The following is a 21,340-nucleotide window of genomic DNA, read 5'->3' on the forward strand; positions in this document are numbered from 1 at the left end:
TTAAAGAAGAATCGATCATTGTTGTGCTAGACTTGGGGTATGTCAAAGAAGGAATCTTGCCATAGCTGTTGAGAAACCAAACATACATTTATAGGAATGGGTGCATATATATATATATGAACCACTGCTCTACAAAGGCCTATATTTTGGCTAAGATTATCTAATTAACTCTATTATGACATGACATTTTTAGTTTTTTTTTCAAATGATTCTCTTAAATACACCTCTAATGAAATGTTTTTAAAAATAAACCTTTAGTTTGGCGCCATCATCATTGGCGCCAAGGTTATGATGCCATTATCATTGGCGGCAAGCTTGGTGCCGTTGCCATTGGCGAGCTAGGCAACTGGCATTGTGATACCAACAGACAGGTCAATGTGCCTGGTGATCTGCTTTTCGAATGTATTTCACATTTTCACAGCCGCTAGGATGAGGCGCGATGAGCAGTTCGATCGAGGAGTCCCCTAATAAATGTCAAACATGTGATAATTCTCATCTAGACCGTGTGCTAAGAGCCTGTTTGATGGGCTAGGCTATAGTCAAATTAGTTAAAGTTGACTAGCTAGTTGTTTAAACTTGTTGAAGGCTTGGCTAAAAATTAGCCCACCACGAACTCATCATAGATAAGCCGATTTGACATGGGTGCTCGCATTTTCCTAGATTTATTCTATGATTTAACGGCGTTATGCTTTTAGTGGTAAGCGACGTGCCCATCGACAACGAGATGCATATGGTGACTTCGTCAATCTCGAAATTTACTGGTCCAACTCGGTTCTTTGGAGGTGCTCATATGGATAGGGTGTACTTGTGTGTCTTCATAAGGGTGAGTATGCCTTCGTGTATGTGAGCATATGCGTCTCTAAGTGGGTCTCGCAAAAAATTGGCCCACCTATTAACCCTCTATTTGGATACACTAGAGCTAATTTAGCTATTTCTTAGCTAGCAAGCAATTACCTCTTATATCTAACAGACTCTAAGAGATCAAATATGAAGTTCATATAAATTGGTCTGCTGAGGCTATTTTACTACTTCCATACCAAAAAGAAGGTAACTAAGGGTTGCATGTCATGTAAAGTGTTTCATGTTTAACCAAATTTCTAGTAAATGATATTTACATTTATAGCTCTAAAGTAATTTATTATGAAAATAAATTTTGTAATTAATCTAATAATATTTATTTAGTATTATAAATATTGATATTTTTAATCTATAATTAGTTACATGTAAAGGTATTACAATATGGCACTATGCTAGAATTGTATCCTTTCTAGGACGGAGGGAGTACAATGGCATAGTCTAGCCGCCGTCGCTGCCGCCGCTCCTACCTCTATCACTGTTGGTCCCCCTCTTTCCCCTTCAGTGATAATCACCAGAGGCCGGAGGGACTGGGATCCATCGTTTTTAATAAGTTTTTTCACTAGATCGAGTCTTTAGGGTTAAGGTCTCTCCATACCAAGTTACTTGGTTTTGGAGATTTATTTCCTCCTCTTCTTCTCCGACGACAGTGAGATGGTAGGATGGAATCGTTTTCACCATGGCGACTACGTTGAAGATGCAGACAACAACTAAGACGTTGATATCCTTACCGATTTGACAACATGGAGACTTTTATTTTTGGACGGTGACATCAAGACGGAGATGGTGCCGCCGCCATGAAATAATTTTTCTGGTCTCTTCTCTGCTTTACTGTGGTTAGATCTAGCCACGATAAAAGACTAGGGAGAATAGGTTTTCGATTAGTCTTTCTCATTCTTTGGTGGCAGAAAGAAAAAAAAAGACACCAGAAAGAAGAAGTTTCTCCTCCTACATGAATGTTGGCCATCGTTTGTTGGGCATCTGTTCTCATGCCTTTTTTTGCCGAGTGTTTGCCTGTGCGATCATCCATACTGCAAAACGTCATACATGTTTGGTTTCGAGATCTGAAACTATTCACAGCTTATAATTTAGATAATTTTTTTCTGAATATTTGTGTAGTCCAAAGTGCTTGTAACGTATTCATGTACCCAACTATTATCTAATATAATTCTTCTTTCATCGCAAAAAAAACAACAACAACGACATAGTCTTCTAAATTATACTTTGTTCATTTATTTATGTTTTATTATACTACTCATAATTATATCTTGTGATTATTGAATAGTACATTTAATTACAAATCTAATAGTATCAAGTTTGTATTATAGTAGTCAAAAAATATTGGCCAAATTATTGGTCAAAGTTTATACAGTTTGAGTGTTACATACCTGAAATGCCTTATAACTAGATTGGAGGGAGTGAATTTACTAATTGTAGGCTCTGACATAACCTCTCATGTTAATTTTGACCAACACGTTCATAGAAATTCTCGCAATGGTCAGAAACATTTTGCATTTAATTTGGTAGACTATAATTCTCATCGTCAATAATAACCATTGGATCTATTATGTTTCATAAAAAGAACCACCTCTACCATTATAAAGATTGCTTAAAGTAACCCCTAGTTTTGCACCTAAATTATTCACTTCTACCATTATGAAAATAATGCAAATAACTACATAAATTTCTATATAAATTACTCACATTTGTCATTATAAAAAGATAATTTAAAATAACCCCTCAACTTACATCTAAGTTATCCAGAATGCCCCTTTTTTTGACTAAATTAACCATTTCCATTTATGAAAGATAATTTTAAAACACTAGATTCGTATATAAAATTACCCATCTCTATGATTTTACGAAAATATATAACCCTAAAAATTTCCATCTAAATTACTCGCCTATACCATCACTCGTCTATACCATTATGAAAGAAAATTTAAAATAACCTCTTAGTTTTGTAACGAAATCAACCACATCTTCCTTTATGAAAGATAATTTAGAATAAGCTCCAAAATCTATATATAAATTACCCGTATATGACATTATAAACATTAATTTAAAATAAACCTGAATTTGCATCTAAAACACTCATATATGTCATTATAAAAGATAATGTTAAATAACCTATAATTTTGCATCTAAATGAACCACTCTGACAGTATGAAAGAGAATTTTAAATAACTTCATAATGTTTTTTTATACATGTCCATCTCTATGAAATACAATGCAAACCAGCCTCTATGTTTACATTCAAATTACCCACATATGCCATTATGAAAGATGACATAATAATAACTTTTATTTTGTATCTAAATTATTCATCTCGGTCACTGTAAAAAAAACAACAAAATATCACTCAAATCTACATGTGAATTCTAATATGATATATTATGAACAATTCATATATCCATAAAGTATGGTATACAAACTTTTTAAAATATATATTAATACTCATAGCACATGAGTTATCATAATTTAAACTAAGGTTTTAACTAAATGTATACTAAGATACATGATGGTGTTATGCAAGGGAAAATTAAATTATGGATGGATGAAAGAACGTTATAAAGAAATAAGTGGTAAGTTTATCACAACTGGATATAGATTACAAAGTATCTATGTGTCTATTAAGTTAAAAAACAAAGAAAAAAAGTACAAATTAATATAAGTAATTTATTTATCGATATCAAAATTAAGATATAATGTCCCATAACATTCTAGCATGTGTGAGACCACTGATTAATGGACTAGTAAAAATCAATCGATTTCATTTTTTTGGGCTGTCTAAGGAAATATGGGTTCTATCATCAAAAGTAAATAAAAGCGAAATGTGTCGCCGTCCATGCTACGTATCAATATGCACACGGCGTCCAACTCCACTTCGTCCTTCTAGACCAGGATCTGTTCATTCCTGTTCACATTGAGAATCTTATTACAATAACACACAGCGTGCGACAGGGAAACATAAGGATCACATGCTCATCTTTCTTGTGGAAATGTAAGCTACGGGCCTACGCGTCAAGAACATACGGCAAGGAATTATGCGCTACCAAACAAGCGTAACGGCAGGTGAACCGTACCAATCAGCTCACAACTAAGGATGAAAACGGTCGGAAACGGTCGAAAAACTCCTCTATTGTTTTCTACATTTATATTTGAATACGAACACGAAAACGGAAACGATATAGCCGGAAACGAAATCGAAAACGAACTTTCGGTGTTTCGAAAACGAACCAATTCGATCGGAATTATGTCGAACACGGTCGGCATACGAAAATTCAATACGAAATACCGACCCACGGTCCATAACTTAAAAAATGTGCATGACCAAACTAAGAAGTGCATGATCACATGATAGTTAACAAATAACAAGTGCATGGCCTAGGGTCTTAAGTATCAGAACAGTTCAGAAACATATAGTCGCCGACACGCTCATATAAGTTTAGAATAAGCAGTTAATTAATAAACATAGGATCATAGGACATGAACATCTAGTGATCATCGGCATCATCCATGGGATCACTTTCCATGTCATTTGCTTCCTCATTATCCACCTCATTGTCCTTATCTCCCTCCTTGTTATTTTCCTACAAGTATGCAAAGTCAATTAAATGAGATGTAGCAGCTAGTACATTTCATAAGAGCATCTCCAACGGTTTGTCATTCTATTTTGTCATTTGTGTTATTTGGCAAAAAGGTAAAAATCACTCCTCCAACGGTTTTGCAAATGGGTTTGCCATTTTAGTAAACTTAGCATTTGAGAGGCTCCCCTTGGCATATTTGGGAGTTGGCTTTTGGATTGGCAAATGCTTACGGCCGGTTTTCCTGCGTCAATTCCGTGCGCGGCCTGCTCTCTTTGGCGCCGTTTCCTTCGTCGGTGGGAGTCCTCGCGCCAAATAGAGTCCGTGCCGCCATTGGTTTGCCGCGACTCAAAGACGCAGATCGAGTCTGCTACGTCGTCCCTCCCTAAACGCGACTGTGAACATGGGCAGCAGCTGGGGGTGAGGTCCAGGTAGCGGCTACTTCCACCGGGAACATTATGCATCACGAGGAAGATGAAGGCGACGACGGACACGAACCTGCGACTGCGAGCGGCGGCGCCTCCCTTCGCGCGAAGGGAAACACGCGCGAAGAAACACGCCCGTGCGACAGAAAGACGCGCGCAAAGATTTGGCTGGGTCCACTAGGGCCTTGTTTAGTTCTAAAATATTTTGCAAAATGGACACCGTAGCTTTTTCGTTTGTATTTGACAAATATTGTCCAATCATGGACTAACTAGGCTCAAAAGATTTGTCTCGTCAATTCCGACCAAACTGTGCAATTAGTTTTTATTTTTGTCTATATTTAGTACTTCATGCATGTGTCTAAAGATTCGATGTGACGGAAATCTGAAAAATTTTGCAAAATTTTTTGGGAACTAAACAAGGCCTACGTAATTGCCAAATCCAAAATGCCAAACCATTGGGGATGGCCATATTTTTTTCCTTTGCATTTGCAATTGGGAGTTGGCAAACACTAACAAATGCCAAACAAAAATTGCCAAACCATTGGAGGTGCTCTAAGAAGCGTGCAGCTAGTATATTTCATAGAAAGCAGTCAATAAACATACCTCAATTTTCAGCTTAGCCACAACATTAGTCAAAGCATCAACCTCAAGATCACTCACAATTGATCCAAGCTTTTTAGAATCTGAAAAAATAAGGATAAAATTGAATGCATTATTTGGCTGCAAGTGCAAGTCTCAACTACAAGTATCTAAGTAAAAATAACAAGTAGAATCAGCACCTTTACTTGCTGCAGCAACCCAATCCTTTGTGCAAATTAAAGCCTGTACCATCTCAGAATCAAGACAACTACGATAGGGATCAACAACACGGCCAGCAGCACTAAAAGCAGACTCGGATGCAACTGTTGACACTTGCATGGCCATTACATCCCGAACAATTTGTGAAAGAATATGATACTGTTCTCTCTTGTTTTTCCACCATGCTAAAATGTCAAACTCACCATAAAGTTTCACTAGTGGTTCTACCATATACATGTCCAACTCATTTGCCTCAACCATTCCAGGTTCACTTGCTTGATATAAGAATTCTTCTAAGCCATGGTCTACATTTCCCATTAGTACATCTATGTTACTAGATCTAGGTGCAGGTGCAGCCCCTTGACTAGTTTGCTTTGATGATGTAGCATAAAAGTTGTATAATTTCTTTACCACACTAATAAACTCATCAAGTTCAGCTTGATAATAGACACCATGGAACTTCTTCATGTAGTACTCAATGCCCCTTTTCTTATACCTAGGGTCAAGAAAATATGCTACAGCTAGTGCAATGTTTGACTGCTTCCAATATTTCTCAAATTTTGCATTCATAGAAATTGCCATTTCTCTAATTGTAACATTTTCATCATAGCACCACTCATCAAGCAAGACCTTTATCTCACAGAAACCTCTATAAAACAAATTTGCAGTAGGGTATGAAGTGCCAGAGAGAATTTCAGTGAGATCATAAAATTTCTTCAAGCAACCATAAAGTGTCAATGCATTGTCCCATTCATCACCAGATGGAGAAAACTTGTCATACTTACGGCGATTTGAAGACTTCAGCCTAATAAATGCATCCTTGTAGTATAAGGCATCTCGCAGCATTAGATAGGTAGAGTTCCACCTTGTTGAAACATCCATTTGAATACCCCTCTTTGTATCCAACCCAGCTTCAGTGGCACACTTCATAAGCTCTTCCCACTGCAATGGAAACCCTTTCACAGCTAGTACAAGTGATTTGATCTTGTTGAGTGTTCCTGAAATGACTTTCAACCCATCTCTAGCAACTAAATTCAGAATATGGCAGGCACATCTAACATGAAAAAAAATCCCATCACAAACTAGGGAACCATTACCATTGTTCTTCAAATCTGAAATTATATCGTTGACAGCCACTTCATTTGAACTAGCATTATCCAAAGTCAAAGCAAACAGTCTATTCTCAATGTACCACTTAACCATAACTTCAGTGAATGTTTGAGACAACTTTGCACCAGTATGCCTACCTTTTACATTGAAAAAACCAATAATTCTTTTTTGTATGTGCCAATTATCATCTATCCAATGAATAGTAACACACATGTATCCTTTGTTCTGGCATGAGGTCCACATATCCATTGTTGCACTAAAGCGGCACTTCAAAGTTTTCAAGTGTGCATACAAAGTTTCCTTTTCAGCAAGATATGTGCCCATTTTTTCTTTCCTAACAGTGACACGTGATTTTATTGGAAAACTAGGACGAAGAGATTTGATGAAATCAACTAGATACTCATGCTCAACTATATTGAAGGGATATTCATGCATGGTTATTGCCAAGTTTAATTTCTTCAAGGTAGCTTCTTGGTCATATTTGTAAGGCTGAACATGAGCAATTTCAGAACCAGGGTGCTTACCAACATTAAGCTGTTGTTGTCCCTTCACAATACTGTGTCTTGTTAGCAAATGGTGCTTGAATGAAGTCGTCCCATTGCTGCCCTCAGCTCTATATTTCTGGTCACACCTAGCAAAATTGCAATGCCCCCACATCTACTCAACTAGGTTTCCTTCCACCTCTACATACTCTTTTTTCTTGGTGTAATATTGCCAGACCCATGATGTGCATTTCTTAAACCTCTTGCCAGAAAGGCGAGCCTGATCTGGATCATCATCCTCTTCAACAATTGGCACTTGAGTAGGTGGAGATATCGTTGCTGGTGCATCACTATCAACTGATGGTGCTGGTGCCACTGATGCTGCCACTGATCCTAGCACTGATGCTGCTGTAGCTGGACTTTCACAAGTTTCACTGGATGCAACACTTTGAGATAAAGGCTTTCTACTCCCTGATCCTACCAACAGCCAAGTGAAACATTGCTAAATCAGAAAAAACTCTCAAATATCCAAGTAATCAAGCATATCCTTAATCAAGCAAAAAGATCCCAAATAGCATAGAAAGAATGGAAGGTGAACCTGCTGTTTGAGACGGCTTTGTTGTCGATGCTGGTACGGGCGGCGGCTCCAGAAGGTCACGCACGCTCTTCGTCTTGGGCTTGCTCCCCTTGCCCTTCGTTCTAGGAGCGGAAGCACGCTCTCCAGTGGGCGCCATCTGCAATGCCAAGGGCATATTGTTGTCAATTGTGCAGCAAGACATATACTGCACAAATTCAATAGAATACGAAAGGAGAAAACAACATGTATAGAAAACTGATCAAACAAACTTAGCATAATGAATTCAGTTAGCAGTAGATTGGTTGCAATTGCAATAGCATGTCAACTGAACTTGCTAATCTGTGCTTCAAATTAAAATCAGATCATGATGCCAAGTTTTAGCCATGAAAGAAACATCAGATTAGGCCAACTTAACAAGATGCTTTTTAGTTAATACTTTACATAAATGGATTGGTACGGTTGCAGTGGCATGTCAAAATCACATTTTAGACACTACTCCATCAGCTTAATGGTCAACAGCCAATCGCACTGAACTAATTAGGAGACCAAATTCACACACCACACAATCAGGAGAGAAGACAGTAGGGTGAATGGGTGATGACGAACCTGAGATCTGACGTGTACAAGGGCCTCGGTGGCCGTCTCCTTCCTGGCACTCGCCGCAGCAGACCGGCAGGCTGCAGCGCTTGCGAGTCGCGAAGACCGGCAGGCGGCAGACCGGCAGGCTTCTTTCAGGCGAGTTGCAGCTTCTTGCGAGTTGCAGCCTTGCAGGCTTCCTCAGGCTCCAGACGCTTCTTGCGAGTTGCAGGCTTCCTCAGGCTCCAGCGGCTTCCTCGGCGGAAGCGAACCGTGGTGGACGAAGTCACGAAACACGAAAGGGATAGCAGCCAGGGGCGCCGCGCCGCCGCCAGGCTCAGGTCGGGTGCGGGAGTGCGGTCTGCGAGGTTGGGGTGGGGAGTGGAGGGAGTTAGGTTAGGGTTGTGTTATTGGGCTGGGCCTTAGCTGCAAACAAAGAAGTCTGGAGTGGGACTAGGGGTTATTGGGCTAAATTCGGATACTACCGAATTTTGAATACGGAGTATTTCGAATAGAATGTAGAAATGTAGAAATCGGTCGAAATAAGCTCATTCCGAATTCCGCTCCGTTTTTGAATTATTTTCCGAATTTCGTACCGGATTCGAATTATTTCGAGAAAACTGAAAACGATCGGGTAAAATATAGAAAACGAAGCAATTCGGTCGGGGATTTTCGTTTTTGTTTTCATCCTTACTCACAACTTGTCCGAACTACGAACTAGTAGATCCTATGTGTCCTGTCATCTGCATTCCAAAATCGGCCATATGCATGATATCGAAGCTGCCAAGCTGTGTTATTGTTTTATTCCACCACCTAGGAAACACCTGCTTTCGAAAATGCACATAGCCGTAGTCCGAGGTAGTTATGTACGGAGTATTTCCCAACACAATCTTACTCCAGGACATCCAAATCTTTCCAATCTTTCCCAGTGGAACAACCACTAACCCACGGTTACAAGGCCCTGCGTCAATAGAAAAGAGAAGGACGGGATCAGAATTCACAAGCTGCCAAGTTTGAGTTAGATGGACTGCATAGAGGCAGAGACCCATACCCTACTGATGGCTTATTGCATTGCTTCAGCCACAGGTCAATGTGCTTGGCGATCCTCTGCCTTACTGTACTGACTGCTACTGGAGATGAGCAGTTTGAAGAGTCCCCTGATCAGTGCATAACAAGTGAGCATTCTTACTAAACTGGGTGATAAATCAAGAGGTTAAGTATAAAACTCATGTAAACTACTCTGCCGACACTAATACACTATATTACTATACTGTACTCCTAGACAGAAAGAAAGTAGATTATTGTATTATCCTGGTGATGATGATCAAGGTCAGTATTCTATTGCAATCATAACAAAGCTTTATGGACCGATTATTATTTTTTTAATACCTTCAGTCCTGAAAGGCCATTGCGGACATCCCCTCAAATCAGTTCCATGTCCGCAATTTCTGCATTTCATTAGGTACGATGGCACTGCATATGTTGTGGATCATCTATCAGTACACAAAGCCAGCTATATAAGAAAAAAATACTTACACAGCACGAAATAAGTCGTTCGGATTTGTATGGCTAATGGTTACAGAACAATGAATACCATAAAGAGTTCTGGAGGACTCACTGTCTTTCGATGATTTCTGCTTGGAGGCATGACGCCACGGATCTTGGGAGCCATTTGTAAACACAATTTTAGAAGCTGTACGTATTTGACGAATTATCAGAGAAATGACAAGTAGATTGGAAAGTCAAAAGAGCTTCTCATGGTCACTTTGATGTCACACACACAACAGACAATCAAAGCTAGGTAGAGACGAACCAGCAATTCCTGTGCCTCCATAATACAAGTTCGTCATGAACACATCCGGATAAACGCCTTCCCCAAAAACATATCTGCATAGGTCCAAATGGTACCTGGAAATTCAAAACGTGTAAGGTCTCCTATTAGTATAGTGCATTGAGATGACTAAAGAAAAGTACATAGTAGCCAGTATGCTCGTGCTACTACAATCCTAAAGTTATTGTAACACAGTTTGGAATATCAGAACATGTAAAACTTGATCGATATGTCAAAAGTCAAAACACACAGAAGGATAGGAAATATTACTTCGTATTGACCCTTGCAGAACGAACGCTATCATTTTTGGGCGCCACTTGAAAGTAGGCGACCTCACTGCAAACTTGGAACCACCAGAGTCTAGTACCTGCAGGTATGTAGATTTGAATACCAAACAAGAGTTGTCATGGTGTTCACTCGCTCTTAGATGCAAGCACAGTTTCTATTTTTTTTTCTTAAAGGAAACAAGTAGAACATCATTTACTAGAATCCTCTGGAGTTGTTTCCTTCAAATATTCTCGATCATACGAAGATGGTGGTGTCTCCATTTCTTTAATGTAAAAACCTTTCACAAACTGCGCATATGCTTCCTGCAAAACCAGTAAATGGAGGATAAAAAAGGAAGCTCTAAAGGGGGAAGAAATAATAGGAAAAAATATATAATTTGTTTGGTTATCCATCGATATATTGCCTGCAGAATTTTCACTGAATAGTATAACTGTTTCCCAGCTTCATAGATATTGAAGTACTTTGCCTATTCCTCCTATTTTCTTCTGGCACAATTGCGGGCATTGAACTACTAAGAGAACTTGTATATAAAAGATTATCATACATGTAGTTATTTCTTTGTTTCTCCAGAAGATATCAAGTACAATTATAGAAGAAGGGACATGTACCACCAAGTTTTTCCTGTTCTTCTTTGCCTTTATTAGCTGAGGGCACAAGGCATCTGGATTCCCATATTGGAACTGAAAAATAGCATCGGCTCTCAAACACTCACAAAAGATACTTTTCAACAGAAGCAACATAGAAAAATATTATGCATACTGTTATAGCTGCGGCATCTGCCAGGAAGAAGAGGAAGTCACCATCATTTTTCAACTGCACGCAGAGCAAAACATATCATCAGATAGTTGAAGTATGTGAAATTGGCATCATCAACTTCGTATATACAATAATATTTACCGTCTGTGCTCCAAACAGAGTCTTCACCGAGTGACTGTCCAACCGGAGCTGTTCATCAACAAGTTCAGTTATTTCCTGAAGGATAGCTTTGCACTGAGGGCCAGCTGACTCTCCAACCTACGTACATAATAAAGGAGACCTGAATTGGGTAGAAGTACATAAATACAGCAGACAGAATTAATATGTGCCATCTCCACCTATGCCCGTACTATTAACCTGCTTGTCAAAATCGGTGTAGTTGTACACTGCAAGAACCACCCCTGAGCTCGCGAGGCTCCCACATGTCAAATGGGGGAACTTGAGCCTGAACCAGGCGCTGAGAGCGCCAGCATAGGAGATCCCGATGACGAACCAGGGATTGTCGAACCCTGATGATCGATTGTACCGGGCATTCAAAGATTCCTATAAAGAGAGAGAAAAAAAAGGAAAATTAGAAAAAAGGCTCACGATTATTACAGTACTTGAAGCACTAGATGATGAATCAGGCAACAGAATGCCAATGCAACCTGATAGTACTGCCGGAAGACGGCCAAGTCGAACAGGGCCTGCTTCGACGACAGGAACCTCAGGTTCTCGGTGGTGAGCTGCTTGAAGGGAGAGCTCTTCCCGTAGTACCGGTGTTCCGGCGTCACCACCGCGGCGCCGAACTTCTTGGCGAGCACCTGAGCACATGGACCAGGCGGTTCAGCACGAAACGGAGTACTGTCCATGTGTACGTGACACTGAGAGTGCGATGCGAGTTGCAATTGCAACTACTCACGGCCAGGTAGTCGTTGGGGATGCCGTCGCAGGCGGACTCGCCGCAGATGCGCAGGAAGACCGGGCCGCTGGGGGCGCGGTGGTAGTCGAGGAACTCGAAGTAGCGCTGCTTGAATTGCCGGTGGTCCTGAAAAGAAAAGCCGCGGCCCGGTGGCCGGCGTGAGCGAAGACGCTCCCATTCCAACAAGAATCCTGCCCCAGTAGGACAAGTACGGGCGAGCGCGTGACAGGCCAGGGAGCCAGAGTGGGAGTTAGACTCACAGTGGGGGAGAAGTGGTCGAGGCGCTGGTTCATCCACCGCTCGTCCTGCGTAAGGTGCCTGCTGCCGGCGGGCGCGGCGGCGGCCGCGATCGGCTCGGCGGCGCGCGCGAAGAGGAAGGCGAGGAGGAGGAGGGAGACGATGCGAGCGCGAGACCCCATCATCCGTTTCAGTCCAGTAGTATACTCCTGCTCCGATGGCTGCTGTTGTTTATGTAATGTGAATGTGACCCTTGGGCTGGGCTTTTGTGTTGTGCCGGCCTGACGGGACCGCCGCTCCGACAGCGGCCTGCCGATGCCGCAGATTGCACGTTGCCTTGAACTGTGCGAATAGAAGGATGGTGCGAAGGCCTTGATTAGTTCCGAAAAAATATCGGATTTCGCTATTGTAGCACTTTTGTTTTTATTTAATAAATATTATCTATTTATGAACTAATTAGGACCAAAAGATTCGTCTCGTTATTTACAAACAAACTGTGTAATTAGTTTTTGTTTTCGTCTATATTTAATGCTTCATACATGTGTTACAAGATTAGATATGACAAAAAAATCTTGAAAACTTTTTTGATTTCGGGAAACAAGGCCTAAATAAAACTGTCTTCGTCGTGACGTCGTCCATGATTAGGTACTGCAACTGCTCACTGCACCTACCTTTGTTCAACTTTTGTGTTGAATACGATGTGCCAGTCAGTAGAGCACCTCAAATCATTGGCACCTCAAATCATTGACGCTTTCAAATTTTGGCCTTGTTTAGATACATCCAAAAATTTATTTTTTTCCAAAATTCCTCGTCACATTAAAGAACACATATATAGAATATTAAATATAGATAAAAAATAACAAATTATATAATTTATCTGTAATTTATGAAACGGATCTTTTAAGCCAAGTTATTTCATGGATGGACAATAATTACCAAATACAAATGAAAGTATAGAGTGCCCAAATCCAAAAAGTTTTTGGATCTAAACAAGGCCTTTATTCAGAAAATTACCACCAAGGGGAAACATCCCAATCATTTCTCATGCTAAAGGGTATGCGCCAGATGTATATGTATATTAACGAACTTGTCAGTGTGCAGATCGTTAAACATTTTCAAATCATGGCATCGTCTCTACAGGTCAACGCATCCAAGTCCAAAACGGTGGACATTTCTCACGTCTGAGCACCGCAAGCAAGCATCCCATGATGCCGAGAGACTGAGAACTGCCTCTTTTATTTATTAGCCACCGGTGAATTACTCAGCAGCCTGTATTGTTCGCGGAAACGGTATACTACCACAGTACTGCAAGAAAAGGAAACATATTTGCCTAGGTCTAGCAGCACATGCTTATAGCTTTACAGATTGATCAAATAGTAGATATGGCCCATCTGCTTCCCAGTGATGGCTCCTTGTCATGTCCTGAAATGCAGATACAACAACAATGTTAGTTCAAAGTTGGATTGAATTGGAGGTGGCGTAGCTGGCGGTCATCACAGCCCTTCGATGGTGCAAAAAGATCAGAGCCAATGTTACAGAGGCATTAGATAGAAAATATCAAGGATAATTGAAAACTGCTATATTCTGTGGCAGAGCAGACACAAACCAAACTAACCTTGCTCTTGGCATTCTGATAACCACAGGTCGATGTGATCGACAATCTCCTTCCTTACTTTGTTCAGAGATTCAGGAGGTGAGCACTTGGATGAATCGCCTGGAGGGGAGAATACAAACAACTCGAAATTGGGATCACTTACGTATTATACAATCTAGGGGACTAAAGCTAACTTTGATGTCGCAATGAAAGCAGGAATTATAATTAGCAAATTCAAAGGTCCCCTGAGCTATCATGTCAAGCATAGTTTCAGTGAACGTTTCAATGATGGATCTACCTTCAATGTTTGAAGGAGCTTGAGGGCATCCAGAGAGATCACTGCAATGTCCGCAGTTTTCGCATTCAATTAAGTATGATGGCACTGCAGGCATAGCAGAACTTTCATAAGCAAATAGTAGCATCAGAAAAAGAAACGTTTACCACTTTTATATCGGATAAAAATAATAGTATTATAGTGTATGTGTATATGTATGAAACAAGGAAATGTTGACGAAGTGACATGTAGGACTAAAAATGCTCACATTCGTCTGAGGATTTCTGCTTAGAAGCATGTCGCCATGGGTCTTGAGATCCATTTGCAAAAACAATTTTAGAACCTGCAGGCATGTGATTTAGTAATTTCAAATACTTGAATTTTTTTACCAGTAGGTACACTACTATGGAAGTCGCACTGTAATCTGAAGTATTGTGCACACACAATTGCACACAATTGGATATCCACATATCGATTTAAAGATCATACAACACAGTTTCTAGCATGGCAAAAAAAAAACATGGGCATTAGCACTGCAGATATGAAGCCACCCAACTCTTTTGTTGTTCCTCTACAGTGTTCATTGATCCTGACCTCACATATCTGCCTGTTGTGCATCTGGAGTACCCAGACCTCACAAAATTGATTACTGACACACTGATAGTACTATCTCGTAACAATCAGTAGTGGAAACCTCAAAAATAAATCATGATAAATCCTCATTATTTTAAATTTTTCCAAAGGAAGAGATGACTCAAATTTTAAAGGTAAAGGAAAGCAAAATGACATAAAGTTAACTCAAGGACTGAAGCGAATAATTCAGAGGATTCAAAGGCCGTACCTGCAATTCCTGTGCCTCCATAGTATAAGTTTGTCATGAAGACATCAGGGTAGACTCCTTCACCAAAAACATTTCTGCACAAGTCCAAATGGTACCTAGAAACAATTGCAAACACAAGGATGCAAATGAATACAAGGTTTAGAAATGCAATCACATTAAAACTACAGAAGATCCTGGTTGGTAGACTGAGATAACTTTTCTTTAAAAAAAGAAAGAAAAAAAAAACAGAGATAACTTTCATATGTCGATGGTGGAAGTGCTCATCTTAAGATTTGATAGTGGCTAGTGCAGCTTTGTAGTAAAATAAGAAAAAGGATAAGCAAAGGATACTTGGTAGAGACAAAAGCTGTGACTGAGCATAGCATAGTATCCCTATTAACCTTGTGTCAATCTTTGGGGAGCGAACACTATCATTTTTTGGTGCCACCTGGAAATATGCAACCTCACTGCAAACTTGGTACCACCATAGCCTATATGCTAAATAAGATTAATAGTCAAATGCATGGTCAATAAAATAGAAACAATGTTCAGATAATATTAACAATAGCCATGCACATAGTTTCATTCTAACTCTTAAATCATGATATTTGGTAAAATTGAATATCGGGGCTGGCATTTACAGGATTCAGCAGGAGTTGTGTTCTTCAAATATTCTTGATCATATGATGCTACTGATGCGCCAAATTTTCCAATGTAATAATCTTTGACGTAACTAGCAAATGTTTCCTGCATAATAACAGTTGTTAGAGCATGCTATATTTACTAGAAATTTAGGTAGCACAACTGAAATAAAAATCAAGGTCCACAGGGAATTATCATGTGCTTAAGAAAACAGAAAGTTTAGCAACTTAGTCATCACATGATTCTTGGAAAATGTTTCCCTTTTAATCCTGCTTTCAAATAACACACTACTTACCACCAAGTCTGTCCCATTCTTCTTTGCTTCAGCTAGTGGGGAGCATAAGACATCAGGATTACCATATTGGAACTGCAAATGGTATAGGCTCTCAATGGTCACTTGCTTTCAACAAACAATGAGGTCAAAAGTAGATGTAGATGGATCATACCGCAATAGCAGCAGCATCCGCCAGTAAGTAGAGGAAGTCACCATCATTTTCTAACTGCAAGTATACAAAATAAAAGCATGAACCTAAGAGCAGTCATTGGTGCAAACCTATAAGCTTAAGCATGTTTTCCAGATCCATATATGAGAAATAGCTTAAACTTTAATATAAGAAAAGCTTAGGCCAAAGAGAAGCATTGGTAGGATTCATAAGTTGGACACATCAGAAAAGGAGATGTCTGGCTTGCATGAACATACAACTCTTCTACGGACTGTTCACTGGTAGCCAATAACAGTAGTGTGGAAATGCTCAGACTTTAACCCCATATATGATATGATGTATAAAGAAAAAAAGAGATGGAGATATTGCTATCTATACTGTAAATGCACTCTCTTTTAAGCACCACCACTATATTTCTCTTCAAATTAGCACTGTCCTCTTTATGCATACCAAAACCATCAACACAATATGTAAGATCATTCAACATGAAAGTAAAAAAAATGTAGTTGCAAACTAAATATGATCGCGAAGCTGTATTAACTAAAAAAATACACTTCATATCACAAATGGATACCTTTGGTGCTCCAAACAGCTCCTTAACTGAATTACGGCCAGACTGAAGCTGTCCATCAACAAGTCCTGTTATTTCTTGAAGTGCTGCCTTGCACTCAGGACCAGCAGAGATCCCAATCTGCAGAGATGTAAATCATACACAGAAGTAGAACTTCGAGTTCAGGTGCAGACTGAAGTGCTTTAATGTTTAATGCATAAATCAAGATCTGCTACTGCACAAACCTGTTTGTCAAAATCAGTAAAGTTGTATACAGCAAGAACAACTCCTGAACTTGCTAGGCTTCCACATGTCAAGTGAGGAAACTTCAACCTGAACCAAGCACTGAGTGCTCCAGCATATGATCCTCCAAAAACAAACCAAGAACTGTCTGCCCCAGAGCGATTATACTTAGCATTTAAGGTTTCCTACAAATGACAAAAATCAAAGTTCAGAACAATGGTATACACATTTGAACACTGACAAATAATATAATCACATATGCACACTGCGCACCTGATAATATTGGCGGAAAACGGCAAGATCAAATAAAGCCTGCTTTGATGACAAGAACTGTAGATTTTCTGTTGTTAAACTGTTAAAAGGAGAACTCTTTCCATAGTATCGATGCTCAGGAGAAACCAATGCAGCACCAAATTTCTTCGCCATCACCTAATAACCCATCAACATTTATATGTCATCTAACAGCTGGAGTTGTTGCATACAAACAGATGAGTAAATTACTAAATTACAAATCATTTCTAGAGTAAGCAGTATAGGATGTCCAATCATTTAACTTAAAAATTTCTGGCTGCATGTCTGTATACTCATTAAACTCACAGCTAAGTAGTTATTGCCAATCCCACTGCATGAGGATTCTCCACAGATGTAGAGGAAGATCGGGCCATTTGGAGCTCGGTAGTAGTCAAGAAATTCATAGTAACGCTGTTTGAATTGCCGATGGTCCTGCATATATAAAAAGCATATAAATTCCTCGTCCATACCATGGATACAATGAACTACGTCTGTCTCTTCTTCTGGAGTATAATACCACTGAGATAACAATAGCAGGTTACAATCAAAGCTCCACAACATTGTGACTTGAAATTGAATTAGCTAAGAAGCAGGGAATTACAAAACAACCCCATGCTTTGCAGCAGACTAGAAACACAAAATAGGTAAAAAATACAAAATAGGTAAGAAGGATAGGCTAAAAAGTCTATCTGTGTAGCAAGTCCACCTCATTCAAAAATTTCACAGATCAGGGACCCCACGTCATGCTTTAGAAAAGAAATAATTAGGTAATAATTAATAAGGTTGGGTATCTGATGATCTGATCCAACACTTGAGGATTGTACTACATTGCGCTGCTAGACATCACATACAGGAAGAGCCATTGGTTTGTCTTCATTGTAGAGGTGACATGACGTGCACGTGAGCAAGTAAAATGGTGTCATCGAAGTCATCCAAGCATGATTCAGGAAAACTAGGAAGAATTTTGGCATCTTCTATTTAACAGAGAAAATAAACAGAGTAATTCAAAGCTGTACACCGTGATGTGCCAGCAGCAAATCTCTCAAGCTTCATTAATTTGGAATGTTCTCGTACCAGAGCTTGTATTTGTACGTGCTCTGCTACCGGCCTAGTCGCCTAGAGTCCCAGACAGGGGACCCAAGCTATATAATCCCAAGTTTCCCAGCAGTCCCAACGAACGACAGAGCGACCCTCGAGTCAACATAAATTCAGAGAGAACACGTCGATTTGCAGTAGATACCGTCGGGTTGAAGTGATCGAGGGTCTGGTTCATCCAGTGCTCCTCCCGAGTTAGGTATCGGTCCGCGCCGCCGAGGAAGCCCCCTCCTCCTCCGGCGGTCGGCGGCGGGAGCCAGAAACTGACGGACTCGCCGCCTCGCGCGAGCATGAGGAGGAGCGCGGTGGCGGCGACGAGGTGCGCGGTGGCGGTGGCGACGCTGGCGGAGGCGGACCCCATCGCCGGCTGCTTGATGCGTCCCGGTGGTGGGATGGATGGGGGAGATCGTTTGAGGCTTGGAGCTATGGGCAACAGGGCAAGAGCCGAGACTAGAGCAAGCAAAGCAACGCAAAGCAAATGTCAAGAGGAAGATTTTTTCTTTTTTTTGAGAATTTTTCTGTTTCTTTTCTGAGAGATGAGAGAAGAGGAAGTGTCCCCGGTTATTCTTTTCCTTTTCCGAGAGAGAGGAAGCGTGCAGGTTTTTATTCTCTCTTTTTTTTAAGGAAGACAGTGTTTCATATCTGATACTAGGAACTTTTTGTGTGAGAGGAAGTGTACACTTCTTTCTATCTTTCCCTTTTTTTTCTATTTGAGGAAGACACTCAATTCATATCTGATATACATCAAGGAGCTTTTTGTGTGAGAGGAAGCGTACACTTGTTTCTCTCTTTCCCTTTTTTTAATCTAATCTGAGGAAGACACTCAATTCATATCTGATATACATCAAAGAGCTTTTTGTGTGAGAGGAAGTGCATACACTTCTTTCTGCCTTTCCCTTCCCTTTCTTTACTTGAGACTATCTCTAACGATCGTCACCCAAAATACAAGACTCATTTGTCCTTTGGTAGCGCTACAGGTAAAAGGTTCCATACCTATTTTTAGTCTTCTCCAACAACAAGACCTAAAAGACAACACTCTCTGCAAATGGGTCTCGAGAAGAGAGGATACTCAAATTTGGGTTATGCCTCTCCTGATACCCAAAATAGGTCTTCCGTATGGGTACTCTGTTGGAGGCTATAGGTATTGTGTTGGAGACCCATTTTAAGTTTGGGTTCTCAAATGGATCTCCCTGTTGGAGATAGCCTGAGGAAATGAATTTCCTGCTGCTCGGTTAAAGTGGATTTCGTAACCGCGTGCATGGGTAACGTACTTTTTTTTTTCTTGAGGAAGCATGGGTAACGTACTAACGTAGATGCGGATAGTATTGGGCCGCACGTTCGAAAGGCTATCGACTTGGGCTTGAGCTGTTGTGCTCTCGTTGTAGTGTGGGGGGGCATTCGTTGCTAAGGCTGAGTGAGATCAATGGGCCGCATTCTATAGAATTCGGCGTTCATGGGCCCGACGAGTTCGTCGGTCTTGTGCTCCGTGTTAGTTTCTTCTCTCTTTTTTTTTTGCGTCATGCTTTCCTCTATTTCTTTTTTCGAGTCCCGTTACGTTTGTTTGCTATTTGTAAAAAAGAAAAATGCAGCTCCACTTCTGAATTCCGATGCACAGTATGCAGGGTTATGATGCGAACAACACGTTTGCGCTGCTTAGAGTAGCATGAGTGTGCGTTTAGCAGACATCGGGTCAAAAAATGCCTTGGTCACATCACACACACACAAAATCCAAACATTTGAGCTTCGCACAAAATCCCATCGACTTCGCTCCCACCGACTACAGTCCTCTCCTCTCCCTCCCTCCCTCCCTTAAGGACGGAAACCAACGAAGAAAAGAAGAGAAAAAACGCCAACGCTTCCAATAAAGCCACGAATATATCTATCATCACTGCTATTAGGCGGCGTATATACTTGAAACGAGAGCGAGGAGCATCAGGCATCGCACGGCGCTAAACGCTTGCGGTCAAATTTAAAAAGCAGGCGCCGGGCGCGAGGCGGTCGAGCTCGAGCCGGCCGGCCAATGCCAAGCGCGTACGTGCGCGCAGGCCCGCGCCCGTGGAACAGACAAAAACAACGCCAACGCGGGGGAGGGGGGGGCCGCGCGCACGCTGCCTCTGCCTCGCGGCGCGGCGCGGCGCGGCGCGCGCGAGGGACCAGCCGGCACGGCACGGCACGGACCCAGGCACCCAGCAGCAGGCGCGAGCGAGCGCGGGCGCGGCGTGCGAGTAGGTGACCGGTGTTTCGGTTGGTAGCTGCTACTCCTACTGCTACATGGAGTCCTCCTACGTGCGACCGATACTGATACCGCGATATTCCCCGGGCCTTCCTGCTCGTCAGCCGTCAGGCTCAGGCAGGCAGGCATCGCCGCGCGCCCCGCCGGCGTCTCGGCGCGCGCACGCAGCACAGCACAGCACAAGACGCCGAGGGGAGCCGGTGGCCCGGGCCCTTGTCGCCCGCCCCGGCTGGTCGCTCCGCTAGCTCCAGACACACACAGCACAGAGCAGAGACGGTTGTAGTTGTAGCAGGTTGTACGAGTCGCCTACTCCTACACTTGCGCGCGCCTGCTGCTGCGTAGCCAGTCACCGCCTAGCCTAGAAGATCTGGACATGGCATCGGATGGGAGTGGTAGGTGCGGCTAGCTTGTTCGACGGTCAGAGCGTGCACAGGCATCCATGAGATCAGAGGGGGGGTTGTGTGTTGAACGAGCTTTGATCTAGTGCTAATCCGGGGTGCGTTGTTGTTAGTTGTTAGTACTCTACACAAGCTGATTGGGGGGGGGGGCTGTTCCACCAGAAATGGTAGGCCGGTGGACGTTTAGGCGGGGAGCTAAAACTGGTCGCGCCTAACCTGAGCCGGTGGACGTTTAGGCTGATTGGAGAGACAGCGTAAGTACGTGCCTCTGAATCGATCTCTGTCAATGGAGTGAGTGAGCACAGCTATGCTGTGGTCGTACGTACGGTGTTCC

General features: G+C 41.6%; 2 protein-coding genes across 2 annotated transcripts; both read right to left on the bottom strand.

Annotated features, from left to right (window-relative positions):
• LOC8065169 (probable serine protease EDA2) lies at positions 9,055 to 12,665 on the bottom strand. Its single transcript, XM_021456357.1, has 14 exons — positions 12,447 to 12,665; positions 12,187 to 12,312; positions 11,933 to 12,088; positions 11,643 to 11,828; positions 11,427 to 11,543; positions 11,289 to 11,342; positions 11,138 to 11,209; positions 10,726 to 10,831; positions 10,512 to 10,608; positions 10,224 to 10,318; positions 10,029 to 10,103; positions 9,800 to 9,883; positions 9,462 to 9,567; positions 9,055 to 9,371 (listed from the first exon to the last, which is right to left on the bottom strand). Exons 1-14 carry the CDS (start codon positions 12,606 to 12,608, stop codon positions 9,362 to 9,364), a joined length of 1,446 nt encoding a protein of 481 aa, XP_021312032.1. The 5' UTR covers positions 12,609 to 12,665; the 3' UTR covers positions 9,055 to 9,361.
• On the bottom strand, positions 13,481 to 18,985 carry LOC8065170 (probable serine protease EDA2). The gene is made up of 14 exons (XM_002466907.2): positions 18,521 to 18,985; positions 17,587 to 17,712; positions 17,263 to 17,418; positions 16,992 to 17,174; positions 16,771 to 16,887; positions 16,200 to 16,253; positions 16,049 to 16,120; positions 15,753 to 15,858; positions 15,513 to 15,609; positions 15,133 to 15,227; positions 14,560 to 14,634; positions 14,316 to 14,399; positions 14,039 to 14,137; positions 13,481 to 13,845 (listed from the first exon to the last, which is right to left on the bottom strand). Exons 1-14 carry the CDS (start codon positions 18,734 to 18,736, stop codon positions 13,793 to 13,795), a joined length of 1,533 nt encoding a protein of 510 aa, XP_002466952.1. The 5' UTR covers positions 18,737 to 18,985; the 3' UTR covers positions 13,481 to 13,792.

Source organism: Sorghum bicolor, chromosome 1 (assembly GCF_000003195.3).
Source record: "Sorghum bicolor cultivar BTx623 chromosome 1, Sorghum_bicolor_NCBIv3, whole genome shotgun sequence".
Classification (NCBI taxonomy): domain Eukaryota; kingdom Viridiplantae; phylum Streptophyta; class Magnoliopsida; order Poales; family Poaceae; genus Sorghum; species Sorghum bicolor.

Coding starts and splice junctions, on each gene's coding strand:
- LOC8065169 (XM_021456357.1), bottom strand. CDS start 12,608: ATGATGGGGTCTCGCGCTCGCATCGTCTCCCTCCTCCTCCTCGCCTTC. Junction 11,210..11,288: donor CAGATGCCGCAGCTATAACA/GTATGCATAATA, acceptor GCTATTTTTCAG/TTCCAATATGGGAATCCAGA. Junction 10,609..10,725: donor AACAACTCCAGAGGATTCTA/GTAAATGATGTT, acceptor ACATACCTGCAG/GTACTAGACTCTGGTGGTTC.
- LOC8065170 (XM_002466907.2), bottom strand. CDS start 18,736: ATGGGGTCCGCCTCCGCCAGCGTCGCCACCGCCACCGCGCACCTCGTC. Junction 16,254..16,770: donor AGCTGTTTGGAGCACCAAAG/GTATCCATTTGT, acceptor GTATACTTGCAG/TTAGAAAATGATGGTGACTT. Junction 14,400..14,559: donor GCAGAAATCCTCAGACGAAT/GTGAGCATTTTT, acceptor CTATGCCTGCAG/TGCCATCATACTTAATTGAA.